This window comes from Centrocercus urophasianus, unplaced genomic scaffold, assembly GCF_019232065.1.
Source record: "Centrocercus urophasianus isolate 14NV4802_14NV808 unplaced genomic scaffold, USGS_Curo_1.0 seq_12, whole genome shotgun sequence".
Taxonomy (NCBI): domain Eukaryota; kingdom Metazoa; phylum Chordata; class Aves; order Galliformes; family Phasianidae; genus Centrocercus; species Centrocercus urophasianus.
In genome coordinates this window covers 15,015,898-15,030,443 of record NW_024884364.1, presented here as the reverse complement: position 1 = coordinate 15,030,443, position 14,546 = coordinate 15,015,898, and the positions used below count along the sequence as shown (strand labels likewise).

The window sequence follows — 14,546 nt, the reverse complement described above, 5'->3', positions numbered from 1 at the left end:
TAGCAGAAAGAGAACACATTTGTCACAGAAAATACGTATTTTAAAAATAATCAGGGCATATATTAAGACTTTAGTCATTTTTTCCTTGTGATTATTGTGTAACAATCAGAAATATCAGCAAAGAATAATTAGCAAAAAGTAGGCTAAACACACAGAAATGACCAGCAGACAAATCTTGTGGGTAATAACCAACTTTTCTGCACAAAGTTCTTCCTTGAAAACATTGTGTTTCTATCACTGAACGGCTTGGGTTGGAAGGGACCTTGAAACCCACTCAATTCTACCCTCCCATCCATGGGCAAGGCTTCTACCCACCAGGGCCCCATCCAATGTGTCCTTGTACACCTCCAGGGATGGGGCATCCACAGCTTCTCTGGGCAGCCTATACCAGTGCCTCGCCACTCTCTGACTAAAGAGTTTCATCCTAATGCCTAGTCTACACCTACCATGATTTAGTTTAAAACTGGTTCTTATTCTCTATCACTACACACCCTCTCAGTGTCACTCCCCAGCATTCCTGAAGGCACCCTTTAGGTACTGGAAAGTTCCTCTAAGGTTTCCCTGGAGCCTTCTCTTCTCCAGGCTGAACACGAGCAGTTCCCTCAGGCTTTCTTTTTGGAGAGGTGCTCCAGCTCCCTTATTATTTTTGTGGTTGAGAATCAAGATTTGGTATTTTTGCCTTGTGGTTTTCTTTCCAACTGTAAATGTTTAAAGCATACACACACTGAGACAAATATGCATGTACATACATATAGTTTCACAGATTTGCATGACTATTCACTGCACAATACTGATTTTTTTTTTAAATTATATATCTAATTGGAAAAGATAGTGCTGCTCAGAAATGTCTCAAAATAGAGACTGCACATCTCATTTTTTAATTTATTAGTGATGTCTCTTACTGTCTTCATGCTGCATTCTGCATAGGACTTTATAGACTGTCTCTAGCCAGTAACCATTGTGCTAGTATTTTTCTTCAAATTTTTCACATAAACAGTACTGGAAAGTAGTATTTTGCACTGCTCTCATAACAGTACAGAGTTTGGTGAAAGTATCAGTACAGCTGTAGGTATCAGGTCAACAGATGCCATACATTTCTCATTTATTGTAATCTATGAAAATGTCACGATATTTCTTATTTTATCAATTCACATGGCTTGTGCTCTGCTGGAGGCTGTTTTGTGACTGTTTCATAAGAGTCTTTTATGGGACCTGCTATCCCATATTGATAATTGGTTGTTAGAAATGGCTGTTCCTTCAGTTTTCTACACCATCAACATAAATAGTATGGAAGATGGTATAAAGCGCTTTGCCAAGTCAATATATGAACAGAAACATTCTTGACTTTAAAGTTACGAAAGAGAATCACATCTACAGAGCTTAGAGACTAAAGAGGAAAAAAAGGAAAGCTGACTGTTGATTAAGGGTGAAAGTCCGATGCTACTATTGGAAGCAATTTTGGAAGACTGAGCATGGCACTTCTAACCCCATCCTAATGAGCATCTTGAAACTTTATCAGCCAGAGGAATTAATCCTGAAAATTGTCCTGGTAGAAGTAAAGCTATTGAAATGCTTTCCTCATAGCTGTATGAGTCTCTATGAAGACTACACTCCTATTATGATGATAGATGTTTACTCCTGGAAGAAGCACTGCTCAGTTCCCTCAGCTCTAAGAGAAAGATAAGAGGCTGCTGTTGCTACAGAAAATCCACACTGGGTTACAACTGCATCTCAAAAGTCACCTATACTAGAAGCCATTGGCCATAAGTTATTTGGAAACATGAATCAAATGGACGGTAATCACTTTCTGACATTGGCAAGACTTTACCATCAGTTTAGAAAACATCACCTAAAATATATCTGCCAATGGATATAAGATAATATGAATTAAATAAAGGAATGGTGCACAGATTTCCAGTTTCAGAATCTGCCGTAACACTTCAGCGAGGCACAGGCTCTCTGCATCAGACAAGCACAGCATAACTAGACAGGCTTCTAGCACAGTGACAGTGTGTAAGCCCAGGCAGAAGGAAGTCTCACATGCCAGTTTGTCCACCAGTAGCAGGTCTTTGATATCATGGAGGCCAGAGTCACTCAGGAACTGCAGGACTGAGACAGGATAAAATGAGCTTTTTTGGGCAGAAGGAACACTTCTCCAGTGGTAACTTTCTGCCAAGGCAGGAAAGACATGCAGAAGAAACCCACAAATTGAATGATGCTTGCAAAATGTCCCATGGCTAGAATGTGATTTTAGGGGAGGTCACTGCTTGTAGCACTCATAAAAAAGATGAGTAGAGGACTGCAGGCACAGAGTTCCACAGGAGAGACACGACGAGGCAAAAATGGAGATCAGACAGTGAGAAGAATACTCAGAGGCACTCTAGTTACAGAGCGCTACTCCTCAGTTGTGCCACTGAAAACGCTAGTCATACTGTCTCTACATACATAACCAGGCACTCAGGATGTGTCTCACAACTCCACTCCTCCAAACAGTAACTTTAAAAAAAACCACTGCACTCAAGTAAAAGAACATACAAATGCTGACTGAGTGAATGCATATGTTGATTATTATTTGGAAATAGGAACTATTGCTTTAAGTTCTGTTTTGCTTAATTATTCATTATTTACTACCTAAATTATGCATAAAAACCTCAAGTACTTCCCAGTTTTCTTCATGTAATGCAGACTCCAAGGTGTGGTAAGAAAGTTATGCAGTGAGGTGTCCCTTCCTTCCATTAGTTGTAAGAAAAAATAAATTACAATTCAGCATATAATTCTCAACCTCGTTACACAATGATTTAAAGTCTACTGAGTACAATTACTTCATGCTCAGCATACTTATTCCTGTATAAAACTTTATCACCCCCACAAATAAAGGCATCATAGCACTCTGCAGGACAACAGTAGTTGATGAGGATTTTTTATATGTTTTACCCTTCGGCTGTTCACAAATTACTTCCAGAGTTAATATGAATTTCACTTCATAGCAATATTCTTCCTCGAACAGGGACTTAAGTGCAGAATCTTGTTCTATCTGTTCATATATGAATTGAAAGTATGGATTATTCTCATATGAATTGAAAGTATGGATTATTCTCATTTCTTATAACATTCAGAAACAATACCACACAAGATTAACACACATCTCTTCTTCGCTCATCTCTCCACCTGCAACATCTAACCTTTCCAACACAGCCTTATCCTGTCTTTGTTTGCTACACTTGCTGGACAAGACAGCATGTTCTGTGGTTGTAAACCAACTATATTCTTTCTTTCCTGGCTGAATAGTCAACAGACAGGCTAGGTGGTCAGTCGGCTGGCATAACGCAGTTGCGCTTTGCTTTTTAACTTAAAGCTCTAACCTACAGCTTGGGGAACATAAAATCCAAGGGCACTTTTCACACTTCTATAATGTATCTTCAGTATGTCCAATAGACAATAGGACTGCATAAACATTGTTTCCTTACGAAAGTCAGAAAAATAAGGCTACTCGATTTTTTGCACAAAAGTAATATACAAACAAGTTGCGAATGGCAACAAATTGATTTTATACAGCTTACAGTAGTGTCAATAAGTTTTTTTCTAGTATTCAATCAGATCTGGAAATGCTTTGCTCTTCAAACCATGAAGTGGTTTGCAGGATGCAGTCTGCAAAACCTTTTCAAAATTACTGTTACTTTCATTCAGTTTGCCTCTTGTCACTGTTAGAGCTGAGCAGCATACTCAATCTTGTCGATGGTGGTGATTCCATGTAGAGGCAGTTAAGATTTTAATATTAGCTCCTAGAGATGAGTCTTAATCACTTTTTAATTAGTTCACTTCTCCTGTCAGCAAATATTCTCCCTCTGATGCTCTCAAACTGTTCTCACTAACTGCGTTATAACACAGCTCTTCAGTTGCTGTGTATGCACATGGTACGTACACTTCATTGCATTAATCCTGCACTAATAGTAGAATCCTCTCTAAAAAGCGAGAAGAAAACCCAAAACAACAAACTATTTTGTATGTTTAAAGAAGACTCTAATTTCAAATCAAGTGTCAAAAAACGAAAAGAAAAAATAAAGGGGGGGCGGGGGGGCCCACAAGGGGTAAGTAAATCCAATATGCTCAAATAAAATAAAATGCCACCTCCTCAGCTAACGTCAATTATTGCACCTAACAAAATGACTTGGATTTAGAACAGCTAAGATATTGTTCCACATTCTTGAAAAAGATGCAACAATCGAAGAAAACAATTTGTATTAAGCACTACGTAGTGTGTATAGTGAAAAATATCAAAATAGTATGTATGAAAAAAATACATACAAAAAGAAGACATGAACAGAAGATAAACATGTTGTCTAAGTGTAAGTTATTATAAATATAGATTTTTTTTGAAATTAGACACATTAAAAAGGAAAAATTGTCTCAAATTTGGACTTTTGGTAATTCAGTCCTTGCCCACATTAGGATGTTTTTGACCTATTATCAACTTCCTATCTTTAACCTTGGATCTTTTGCTTATATGAACATGTACATGATTTTACAGCATCTGCCAATAAGTAGTGCCCATTTCAGGAGGATGATTAAAGTTAGAAGGAAATACTGTAACAGTGAGATTACTGCTTGGTGGTATATCTGGAAAATATTTTCAATATAAAAGCCTGTAATTCTGGTAAATATGGCAAGAATCAAATTCTAAGTTGTTTACTATTTCTGGCTTCCAATAGAAATCAAAAAGGTCATAAATCCTTTTATCACAGAACATTAGCATGATTTACAAACATTAATAAAAGCTCTGCAACGAAGCTTTAGATATAGAGTTTTGTTTCCTTAGGTCAGATACTCTAGCTTTCTCCATACTACCACTTCTTTTTCATGACGAAACTAAACTCACAAAAAATGTTTATTCATGTCCTCTCATTTTCCATAAACCAAACCTCCATTAATTTTCTTCCAAAATCTCTTTCATATGACAGTACCTTGCTCTCTTTTCCTTCTACATACATACTTACCAGTTTTATGATTTTACACAAGTTTCTAAGCCTACTAAAATTACTTTTTCTTTTAACTACATTTTATAGATGCCTCCATTTCATTTTTAACAATGCTTCCTCTTGCAAAGCTATCTTTTTATATCCAAATAAACCAACTGATATTCTGGAAATCTAGTCTTAAACTCTCTGAAGCCCTTTCAACAGCTTTTTTTTTAGCAATGTAAGAATTATTGTAGGGCATGCAAGCAGCCTACACTCTAGCGTTTACTATCAGTGTGTCACAAATTATCAAAACATTGGTCTTATTCCTGTTTCGAGTACACTGCAGTCAAAATCTATATCACTAAACCAGAAACAGACATCAGCAAAAAGCCTACTGCTTAAATACAATTCACAGTGCTTGTTCAGATAGCTGTGAGCCACTTTAAAAATAAGCTGTATCTCTGGTGACCTCCACCTGTGCGTGCTAAGTGACTTGAGTTTAGTATCATGTAACAACACTTCCAAAAATAAGTGTATATACAGGGGGAGTTTCTGGCATGACATTTTTTATCTAATAAAAAAGGAAATAAAGTTTCATAATGTGATGCGTAGCCTAAGAGCTTAAGACAATTCTCATTGCCAGGCACGTATCATTAAGCATCTTATATAATCAGCTGTTCTGTTACTATCATCACATTAAGGGTGAGTGAGTAGTTTTCATGGCTTTCCCAATCCATTTTCAAGAGTATTATTAGAGTTACCATCATTGTGATTATCATCATCATCATCATCACAGCAAGCTGTTAATTTTGGTATGCCCAAAGGCAAATAAGTCATTACTTACTCATCAACAAAACTACTTGCTCCAGATACAAAGGTAGGCAGATTTTTGCTAGACTGATAGATCAATGAAAGAACCCAAGGCCTTCCTATAAAACAGTATTCTCAACATCAGCAGTTTTTGTAAATACTTTTGTATTTCCAAAGGCCTGCTGCCACTCCAAACCCTCATTTGGCCAATTCAGTTCCTGTCCTACATTTAACACTTCAGCTACAGTTGCAATGTCATTGCACAGCAGGTAAAAAATATTTCTGGAACAAATGTCAGCAAGAGATAATTCTGAAATAACCTTCTGATCTATAGTAGCACAAGCCAGAAGATAACACTGCCATATAGGCTGCTTTGTTGGTAACCTGACACTGCTTTTGCTGGCATAGAAATTGTTTCTATAGATGGAAGGGGAAATAGTTGTAGAAATTCACTATAGAACTCCTTTTATTTCACAAATTTCTCATAAAGAACTGCCTTCAACATGAATTTGAATTGAAATGGAGGGGGAGGGAAGCTCAGAAACAATAAATACAAAAGGAACAATTAAAGAAAGACAAAATCTTTTAGATTACCTCATCTAAGAAAATGGCTCATACGGATGTTGGAGTATCTTTCAGTGAAGCACATTGTACTCATACTATGAAACATGGATACTAAAGGAAACCAGTTCGCTTTTATTTTACCTATAAATTGTAAATTGATGGATAAAGTGGTGCTTTAGTTTTTCAAAACCAAAATCCTATGGAAAGACTTCGAAAAGCATCAGACACAGACTCCAGTTGTGACAAACCACTAGTAGATTCAGGTAGTTAAAGCATGCACTCAATTTATACAGAAAGATGTTTTAAACAAAAAGATATGATTTCATGCCCTGTGTAATAGGCTCAGTGGCCAAAACTAACAAAAACACTTAGTGCCCTCATCATCAGCAACTGAAAGCTGTCACACATAAAAGCACGTTGCAACCTACAAAGTATCAAACTCACTGACCCAGATTTCGAAAAATCAAAATGATACCCCGAGTATATGCAGGGATGACAGGGGCAAAGTAGCAGACATGCAGTACAGTGACTTACCATCTTGGTCTGTGGTAACTGTGATAGCTGTGAACTGCTTGGGAGAGAAACTCAACTCCGAGACGCCATTCGTCGCCTCGATTTCAAAGGTGTAGTTCACATGTGACACGAAGTCCAGCACCGTCACAGAGGAGTTGATGAGACCTGTGTGCCTGGGAATGAAGCGGATTCCTCCCCCACAGATTTCACACTGGCTGGCATCTGACCCACATTTCTTACAGATGACACTGTAAGTGAGATCTTTTCTTCCTCCGGTATCACTTGGTGGGCTCCATTCCAACATGAGAGCTGTTTCGTTAATGTTAAAAATCACATTCCTGGGAGCAGAAGGTGGCCCTGGAAAGAAGGTAAAGAAAGACTGCTAAGTGACAACTGCCCATTTGGGGGGTGGGGGGAGGAGATACATAAATAATCATATTAATGTTAAGGCAGTTATTTACAAACAGGCATTAAAACACTGATGACTGAATAGTGAATGAAAAGAAAAATTTTAGAAATTGTCTACACAATTAAATTCCTTGAATATTAACCAGAAAGAATAAATAGGCAACATTATAAGAAGTTGAAAAATCTAAATGAGTTAGAATTTATTTCAGAAATAATTTAGGGCAACATATAAATTAGTTGGGAATGTCCAAGTTAGGCTTGGTAACACAAATTTGCACAAAATATCAACTGATCTTGTAGGGTACTGATGTTGAGCTTTAACCACAAAAATTATTTCCTTATTCTATGTTTAGCAAAGTAGGCTTTTCTGATACTTATGCTCTTTGATGTTTTATAAGTGTTAAAATGAGTAAGCAAATAAATAAATAACAGCTTCGGAATAAGTACAAGAAGTAAAATTGTATTAATCCTGCAGTCAGATTTTCTTTTTTTCCCCCTATCATTTCCTGCTATTATCCTCTGGGATTTCTTTGCTGCTATTCATTAATGGAGGTAGGTGGTCACAGGTTAAGAGCATCAGACACAAAAGACAGACGCACGGTTTTCAAAGGACACATAGTTTTCAAAGACAGTTTCTAAACATGCATAAAACTTACACACAGGACAAAACTCAAGGCTTTATGCTACAGGTTTGGATGTAAGACAAATGTGGTAAACCCAACTGGTGATTTCTGTATTTTTGTTGACTTAAATGAGCGTTACATTTTCAGATCTCAAGATTAAGTCAGAGTGCACGAGGACAGTTCAGTCAATTGTTAGTAGAGCTTTCAAAATTTTAAACTTGCTTTACAGATGTTCATGATTCATACAACCTGCCATTAAGACATAGCTATGAGACACTGGTTAAACTTTGAGTGAGCTTTTCATTATTCCAAGGACTCTAAAGCAGCCTGAAGGACTATACAAAACATTTGAAAATGATCTCAGCTCATTGTTGTAGATTTCACTCCAGAAATTGAGCAGTGAAGTCAGTCCATTCTGAGAAAGTCAGATAAATGAAATATCATAACTAACTATCTTTTATAGAAAGTTTAAGACAATCAGAGAAGAACTAAATAACCAAACTAACACCCCCCCCCCCCAAATAATTAATCAACACATTTATAAGTTCCAATTCAACAATCTGTAGCATGAGGACAAGGCCTATGCCCAAAGGATAGTCAGATAAATCATAACTTTGCATTAGGAAGGAAAACAAAATTACTAAAGCTCCTCATGCTATTCCACATATAAATTTGGATTCAAAATCTCAGTTAAAACAATATAATCAAGTTAGATCACTTTTTCCTAGTTATTCAATTCAAATTTTTAAATCTTATTTTTTCTTAATATTTGCATTATTTTAAGCTACTTTTTTTGGCTGAACAAAGATGCTGTGATTTAGAAAATCAAGCTTATGAGTAGCTCGTAAATATGTACCTATAACTGAAGTAAACTTATTTACTCAATTTCTTATTTCTTGAAGATGACCTAGACTACAAAAACAGACCATACCTTAATTGAAAACATTACTTCATCTTATATTTTAGCAAAATACTATACAATGGTAAAGATCTATACAATTATACCTACGTTTTGCAGAGAGAATTACTTCTAACTTGAAAGAAGGAAAGAGGCAATAATAGTTGCAGAGCAAAATGTCACTGTTCATCAAAATTTATAATTTTAAAGTGATGTTATCTGTTTATTTATGCAGCATAAGAATAAAAGCTGGAATGCTTATAAAAGGAAAAACTGTTTATATGGCATGGGAGGGATGATGTGAACTAAGAAATGCTGGGGTTTTCTGTGAATTGTAGTTGAACATTTGAGTTGCTTTTTGACTTCTGATACTTTTGTAATACTAAACAGCAGGAGCTATGGTATTATTAGAATGATTTTTGCCCTAAGGTTACTGAAGAGTTAGGTATTAGATTTCAAGCATTTGATCATTAAAGTACTTGGAGGTACTATATTACTTTTTTTTTTTTTTCAGTGGATAATAAGATTTAAAATATTTTGAATTATGTATTCATTTTTATATTTACCTGCGTAAAGTTTATGGTAGGGAAAAAGTAAAGAGCAGTTATTATTCATGGTAGAGAGGAAATATTTGCTGAATGTTATGTGCCTCATTTGCGCTGAAGATGAATATTTCTGGAATCCGACAGATGAAAATTATCTTTGTAGTTTGCAGTTTTTATGTTCACAAATCATTTCGACTATTTCCTTCCTGGCCTCTGACTGTGATAAATCTAACAGTGAAATACGAAATAACGTAATATGGAAGTATTTATAAATGTAACTTGTTAACAATGACTATTTACATTGATGCTTCATTTTTCCACTGATGTGGACAGCAGAGGCAAGGTACAGCCTTGAAGACGCTGATGTAGTAAACAAGCCTCTACAATCTGAGGGTGTCTCAGATTTAAAACCTTAACTTCCTGTAAAATTACAATGACATTGGCAGACGGAGCTACTCTGGAAAACAGTTCTTTGACTGGAATAAACTAAAACCAGAATGGATGAATTCAGCTTCAGTTCTTAGTATTTACGTGTAGAAGAGAGGATAATTATGTTTCCTCTAAATACATTGCTATAATTAAATAATGACTGGTCTTAACAAATTCTCGTTGTTAAAACCAATGAGGAGTGTTAGGAATATGGAGGATGAGCCCAATCACATCCCTGTGTTCGCATGACTTTAAGCTGATCTGTAACCCTATGAAACAATTGATAATACTCATGCACTTAAAATTAAGCATGTGTGTCATCACTCACAGGACTGGAGCCAGTGTTTTGAAACTAGTTTAAATTTTACCTTACAAAAACAACAGATATGACAATGGGTCATCACAGCTCAGGTTTTATATGTTACTTCAGAGGCTCCAGCAGGCCAAAACATATGATTTAATGTGTATCTGGGCATCAGGAAACATCTGTTTTCCTTTAATTTTTTTTTTTAATTTGTTTAATTTGTAGTTCTATGTACATGTAAGGTAAAATTCCTAATTTTCTATGAATATGCTATATTCATGATTTGGGATTTAATTCTCAATTATAATAGGAAACAAATTATTGTACATTCACAATTCAATGAAATAGGAGAACATAATCAATTACATTAGGGATGTCTGAAAGTAATGGCTGTCCGTCTGAAAAAAACTTCAGACACCCTTCATACTGAAAGCCCCTCATGCCAATTTGCATGATGATTAAATAGCTTTTTAATTGCTGTTAAATTATGCCAGTTAAACTGTGATTTCATGCAAATATTAAGCTGTAATGACATGCAGTGAATCATTTACTAAGATTTAGAACTTGGAACAAAGAGAAACAATTAATTCTAGCCCTCAGATTCAGCTAAATTATGTGTCATTGGGCTTTTATGAATGTGGCCTGATTGCTTTGTTATCATTTATAAATTATACAAAGATTATTCAACACATCAAAAATCTTGGCAGCAATAACCCTTCTGCAGACGTCTATGGGCAAAACTCTTGGGGATTTCCTTACACTGATTTTTAAGGAAATCAAGTCTACTGGTGAAAATGATGGATCCTTTTCTCAACAGCAAAATTCGTGACTTAAGATTTTATATGGAAGAGTAAAACACTTCAGATGGTTGAGCACTGGAAAAAAAGGCAGCTCTTCTGCTTTTTGGATGAAAACAGCCTGGGTGTGAACAATGTCATTTACAAATTATAATGAAAAAAACTATCACTACACTCTCTGTGGAGCAGACTGGAACTGATTTATTATGGAGAAGAGGACTCACTCCAAAAGCTACAGAGCTGAGTTTATGCCTCATGCAGTGATTTGTACCTCATTTAACTTCTTTGTGCATCCTCTCCTTCCATGAAGGTGAAGCGCATTTTGCCCTTCGTGGAAGGAGGGAGGAGCAGTCAAAATGCTGCAGAAGTCTAGTGAAGGCAATGTAGTATTTAAACACTGGGCAATGACAGTCTGGAAAATACTTTCTGCTTTTTCAAGTGAGAACTGTTCATTACCAACTACTAAACTCTAATAATTGGGTGTTACTTGACTACTAAATTCACAGTGGATGTGGCTGAAATTAATCACCTCCTTAGAATACCCAGAATCAGCATCTAGCTGTGTCCCCTGTGCTCATAGTAGCTTTCTTATATATACACATATATGCAATATAGATGAGTATTGCCACTTGGTTTGGAATGCTGTATGACACTTTTGCCTTTTCAGAATTACTTATTTCTTTCTCAGTGAGGCAAGAAGGAAGAATTTCCTCATGATAGGAACTGGTGACTGCAAAGGAATATTCCAAGTCTGAGCATAATCATAAATTGCACCCAAATATATGCATATAAATGACAATAGCAGCAGTAGAGTCAAAGGCTTCAAGCACGTTGCTTGATTTTACTGCTGGAAAACAGAGGTGGACCTTAAAGAGCTTCAATATAGAGGATACAGTTTGTAGCAGTGGTTACTGAACAGAACATAAGCACTATTGCTGCAAAATTGTTTAATTAATATGAAACAATATGTCTTAATATGTCTCTTAATATGAAAAGAGACATATTCAGACCCAGAGACCCAACATAAGTTTGCCTGTCTCTGACCTTGAAAAGATGGATCAATCTATCCAATTACATTATAGTGGAAAATGTTAGAGTTTATGTACACAGTAATCAGATGGAGAATTAGGTAATGCTGCTATTTGTTGCTCACTGTATGTACAGAGAGATCAGTGATAGAGTACATTCACATATGACAAAGAAATACAATAAGGATAAAAAATAGTAGCAAGAGATTGATAAAAAATGTCAATCAAGTGGAAAAAGGCTAGGAGAAAGTAATTAACAATACATCCTAATGTCACTTTCTTTTTCCCTTCTATTATGCTTTCCCTTCTACTATGCTACAAAGTACACGCTCCTATAAAATACTGTACAATTTAGGAAAAACATACAATATGCACTTGTGCAGAATTAATAATACTAGATTCAAAGCTCAGCTGAAAAAAAAATGGATGCCTGAAGCTAGGCTCTTAAATGCATTGCGTCTTAAATCAAGGCCATTAATCTCCATACTGCTGCTTATGCAAGTTTTCCAGTACCAAGGAAAAAATACTGAAGTGAGAAATAATGTCTAACCCCACAAAGGAATGCGAAGAAAGAAAGAAGAAATCTGGGCACCTGATCTAGTGGGTGGCAACCTTGCACATGGCAGTGCATTGAAACTGGGTGCTCTCTAAGGTCCCTTTCAACCCAAGCCCTCTATGTGAGTCTATAATGCTGTGATCTACCTATTTTAGCCATCTTGCTTTGCAGGATCTAGGGAGCAAATAAAAAAGGCATGAATGTAGTTGGTTTAAAATATTTGAAGATGAAGGGGTTTTTAAAGTGAATTCACTATTAATTCTGTGTTTGATTCAAGAATGACTCTTGATTAAAAAATCAGAAGAAAAATGTGACTAACATGTCAGAACACGAATTTGCAGGTTGACATAAAAAATGTAGATTTGGTCCAAAAATAGTTATGTACAAAATTCATTTTCTTACTGTACAGCCCTTTCTCTTTATGAATTTTAGGTGGCTTATTTTTTCCTAACTTTTCATCTCCTCTTATTAGAGCAAAGCATGACAGTTTGGAAGAAACAAGCTAAATTCTAACCTGTCTCATACATCACTAGTATCTTTGTTTATTAAATTTAAATTAGTCACATCTGTACAGATCCTCCAAAAGCAGTGAGGTTGCATTTATGACAAACAATTTTAATAACTGAGAGCATAATTTGAAAGCAGTGGGGCTAAATATACCACTTAGGGAATAATTTGGTCTGCAGATTCTTCATTACTGATGATGTGAAAGAAGATAAGAGCACAGTCTGCCTGTCAGAAGCTTAGTCATTTGCAGAGCTGACAATTAGTGAAATAATCATCATTGTAGGTATAAGATGAATATATCTGCTGTTACATTCAATGAAGTACTGACACCTTGCAATCTAGGCTGAATAAGAGGTAATGCATGGTGGCACTGAACAAGGAACAAGGCAAAAACTAGAATGTGGTTCACTGTCTCCCTTACTATTTCTTCAAGGCTGAAGTGAGATGAGATGTTGTGGTTGTTTTCTTCTTTTCCTCAGTTCACTTGGTTGCTTTGCCTGATGTCCTCAGAAAAACAAAGTGGTCTGGCAAAAAGTCTTTACTGACAGTTTTCAACCAAAGCAGCTCTCTGCAGTTTTTTATAGTGTGAGGAAGAGGGATTCGGGGTGCTGTAAGTACCCACTCCCTTGATGCCACATGGATCACACACACCTCACAAACCTTACCAAGAGTAGTGAGCAGCAGGGTTTAAAACCGAGCCCTGAAAGACAATGAGAGAAACCTTTTGCCATGCATGAGTAATTTTTCAGAGAACTGTCCTTTGTAAATGAAAAATCAATGACATAAACAATATGGAGTCAGATGTACATAATGCATGAGTGAAACCATTGTCTTAAGCATGAAACTGTCAAGGGTGCCTGGATTGTGTGTTAGTTCTGTGGGTAAGTTTTCAAGGCCTGTGCTCAGGGCACTCGTTTGACTGGAATTATATGTAAGCCCAACTTCCTGTGGGAAGTCTGGATAAACACAGTTTTTCCCCCTCGCATATTCTGTGAAAAATGACAGGCCTATGTGCTTTGCTCCAGAGTGGCCTGACAGCAGATTGTGCTACTTGGGTTGAAGTTCTTATTTGAACCTTATGTGTCATGACATTATGTCTCTTCAGCAACTGGAGACTGGGACTTACCCTTCACCTCTGAATGCTCTGTGGTTAGATTAGACAACTTCCTGATAAGCTTCATGGATCTGTGAAATGTCATTTTTGATGAAGATCACTGCTATTCAGTAGACAGACAAGGCTTAGTCTGTGTAATGATCTGAGGAGTATGGAATGCCTAAAACTTCATGAATCCAAATTGTGTGGTGTATTCCCAATTTACCCAGAACAGTGCCATATGATGATACTACCGTTAGCATGGGAAAAGGTTTGACTACTGCTGTCAGCTCAGTTACTTTTACATGATTAGACACACCAAAAAATTGACTGTGCACTGCTAGTTATTGCAACAGTACTCTTATTTATTTATTTTTTTTAATCTGAGGAGACAGGAGTTTATGCCATATCAGTTTTTTGTTGTTGTTTATAAGCATCCTCAGTTTTTTGGATGTTGCACATATTTTCATGTCTTCAAAATATACATTGATAATTAAAATTCAACATTGCTAT

General features: G+C 36.2%; 1 protein-coding gene across 1 annotated transcript in view; it reads right to left on the bottom strand.

Moving 5' to 3' along the window:
- EPHA6 (EPH receptor A6) overlaps positions 1–14,546 on the bottom strand; it is a 420,557-nt gene that overhangs the window by 283,461 nt on the left and 122,550 nt on the right. Inside the window, exon 3 of the mRNA XM_042810796.1 lies at positions 6,867–7,202. Within this exon, the coding sequence (XP_042666730.1) occupies positions 6,867–7,202 (336 nt within the window). The remainder of the gene's footprint in view (positions 1–6,866; positions 7,203–14,546) is intronic.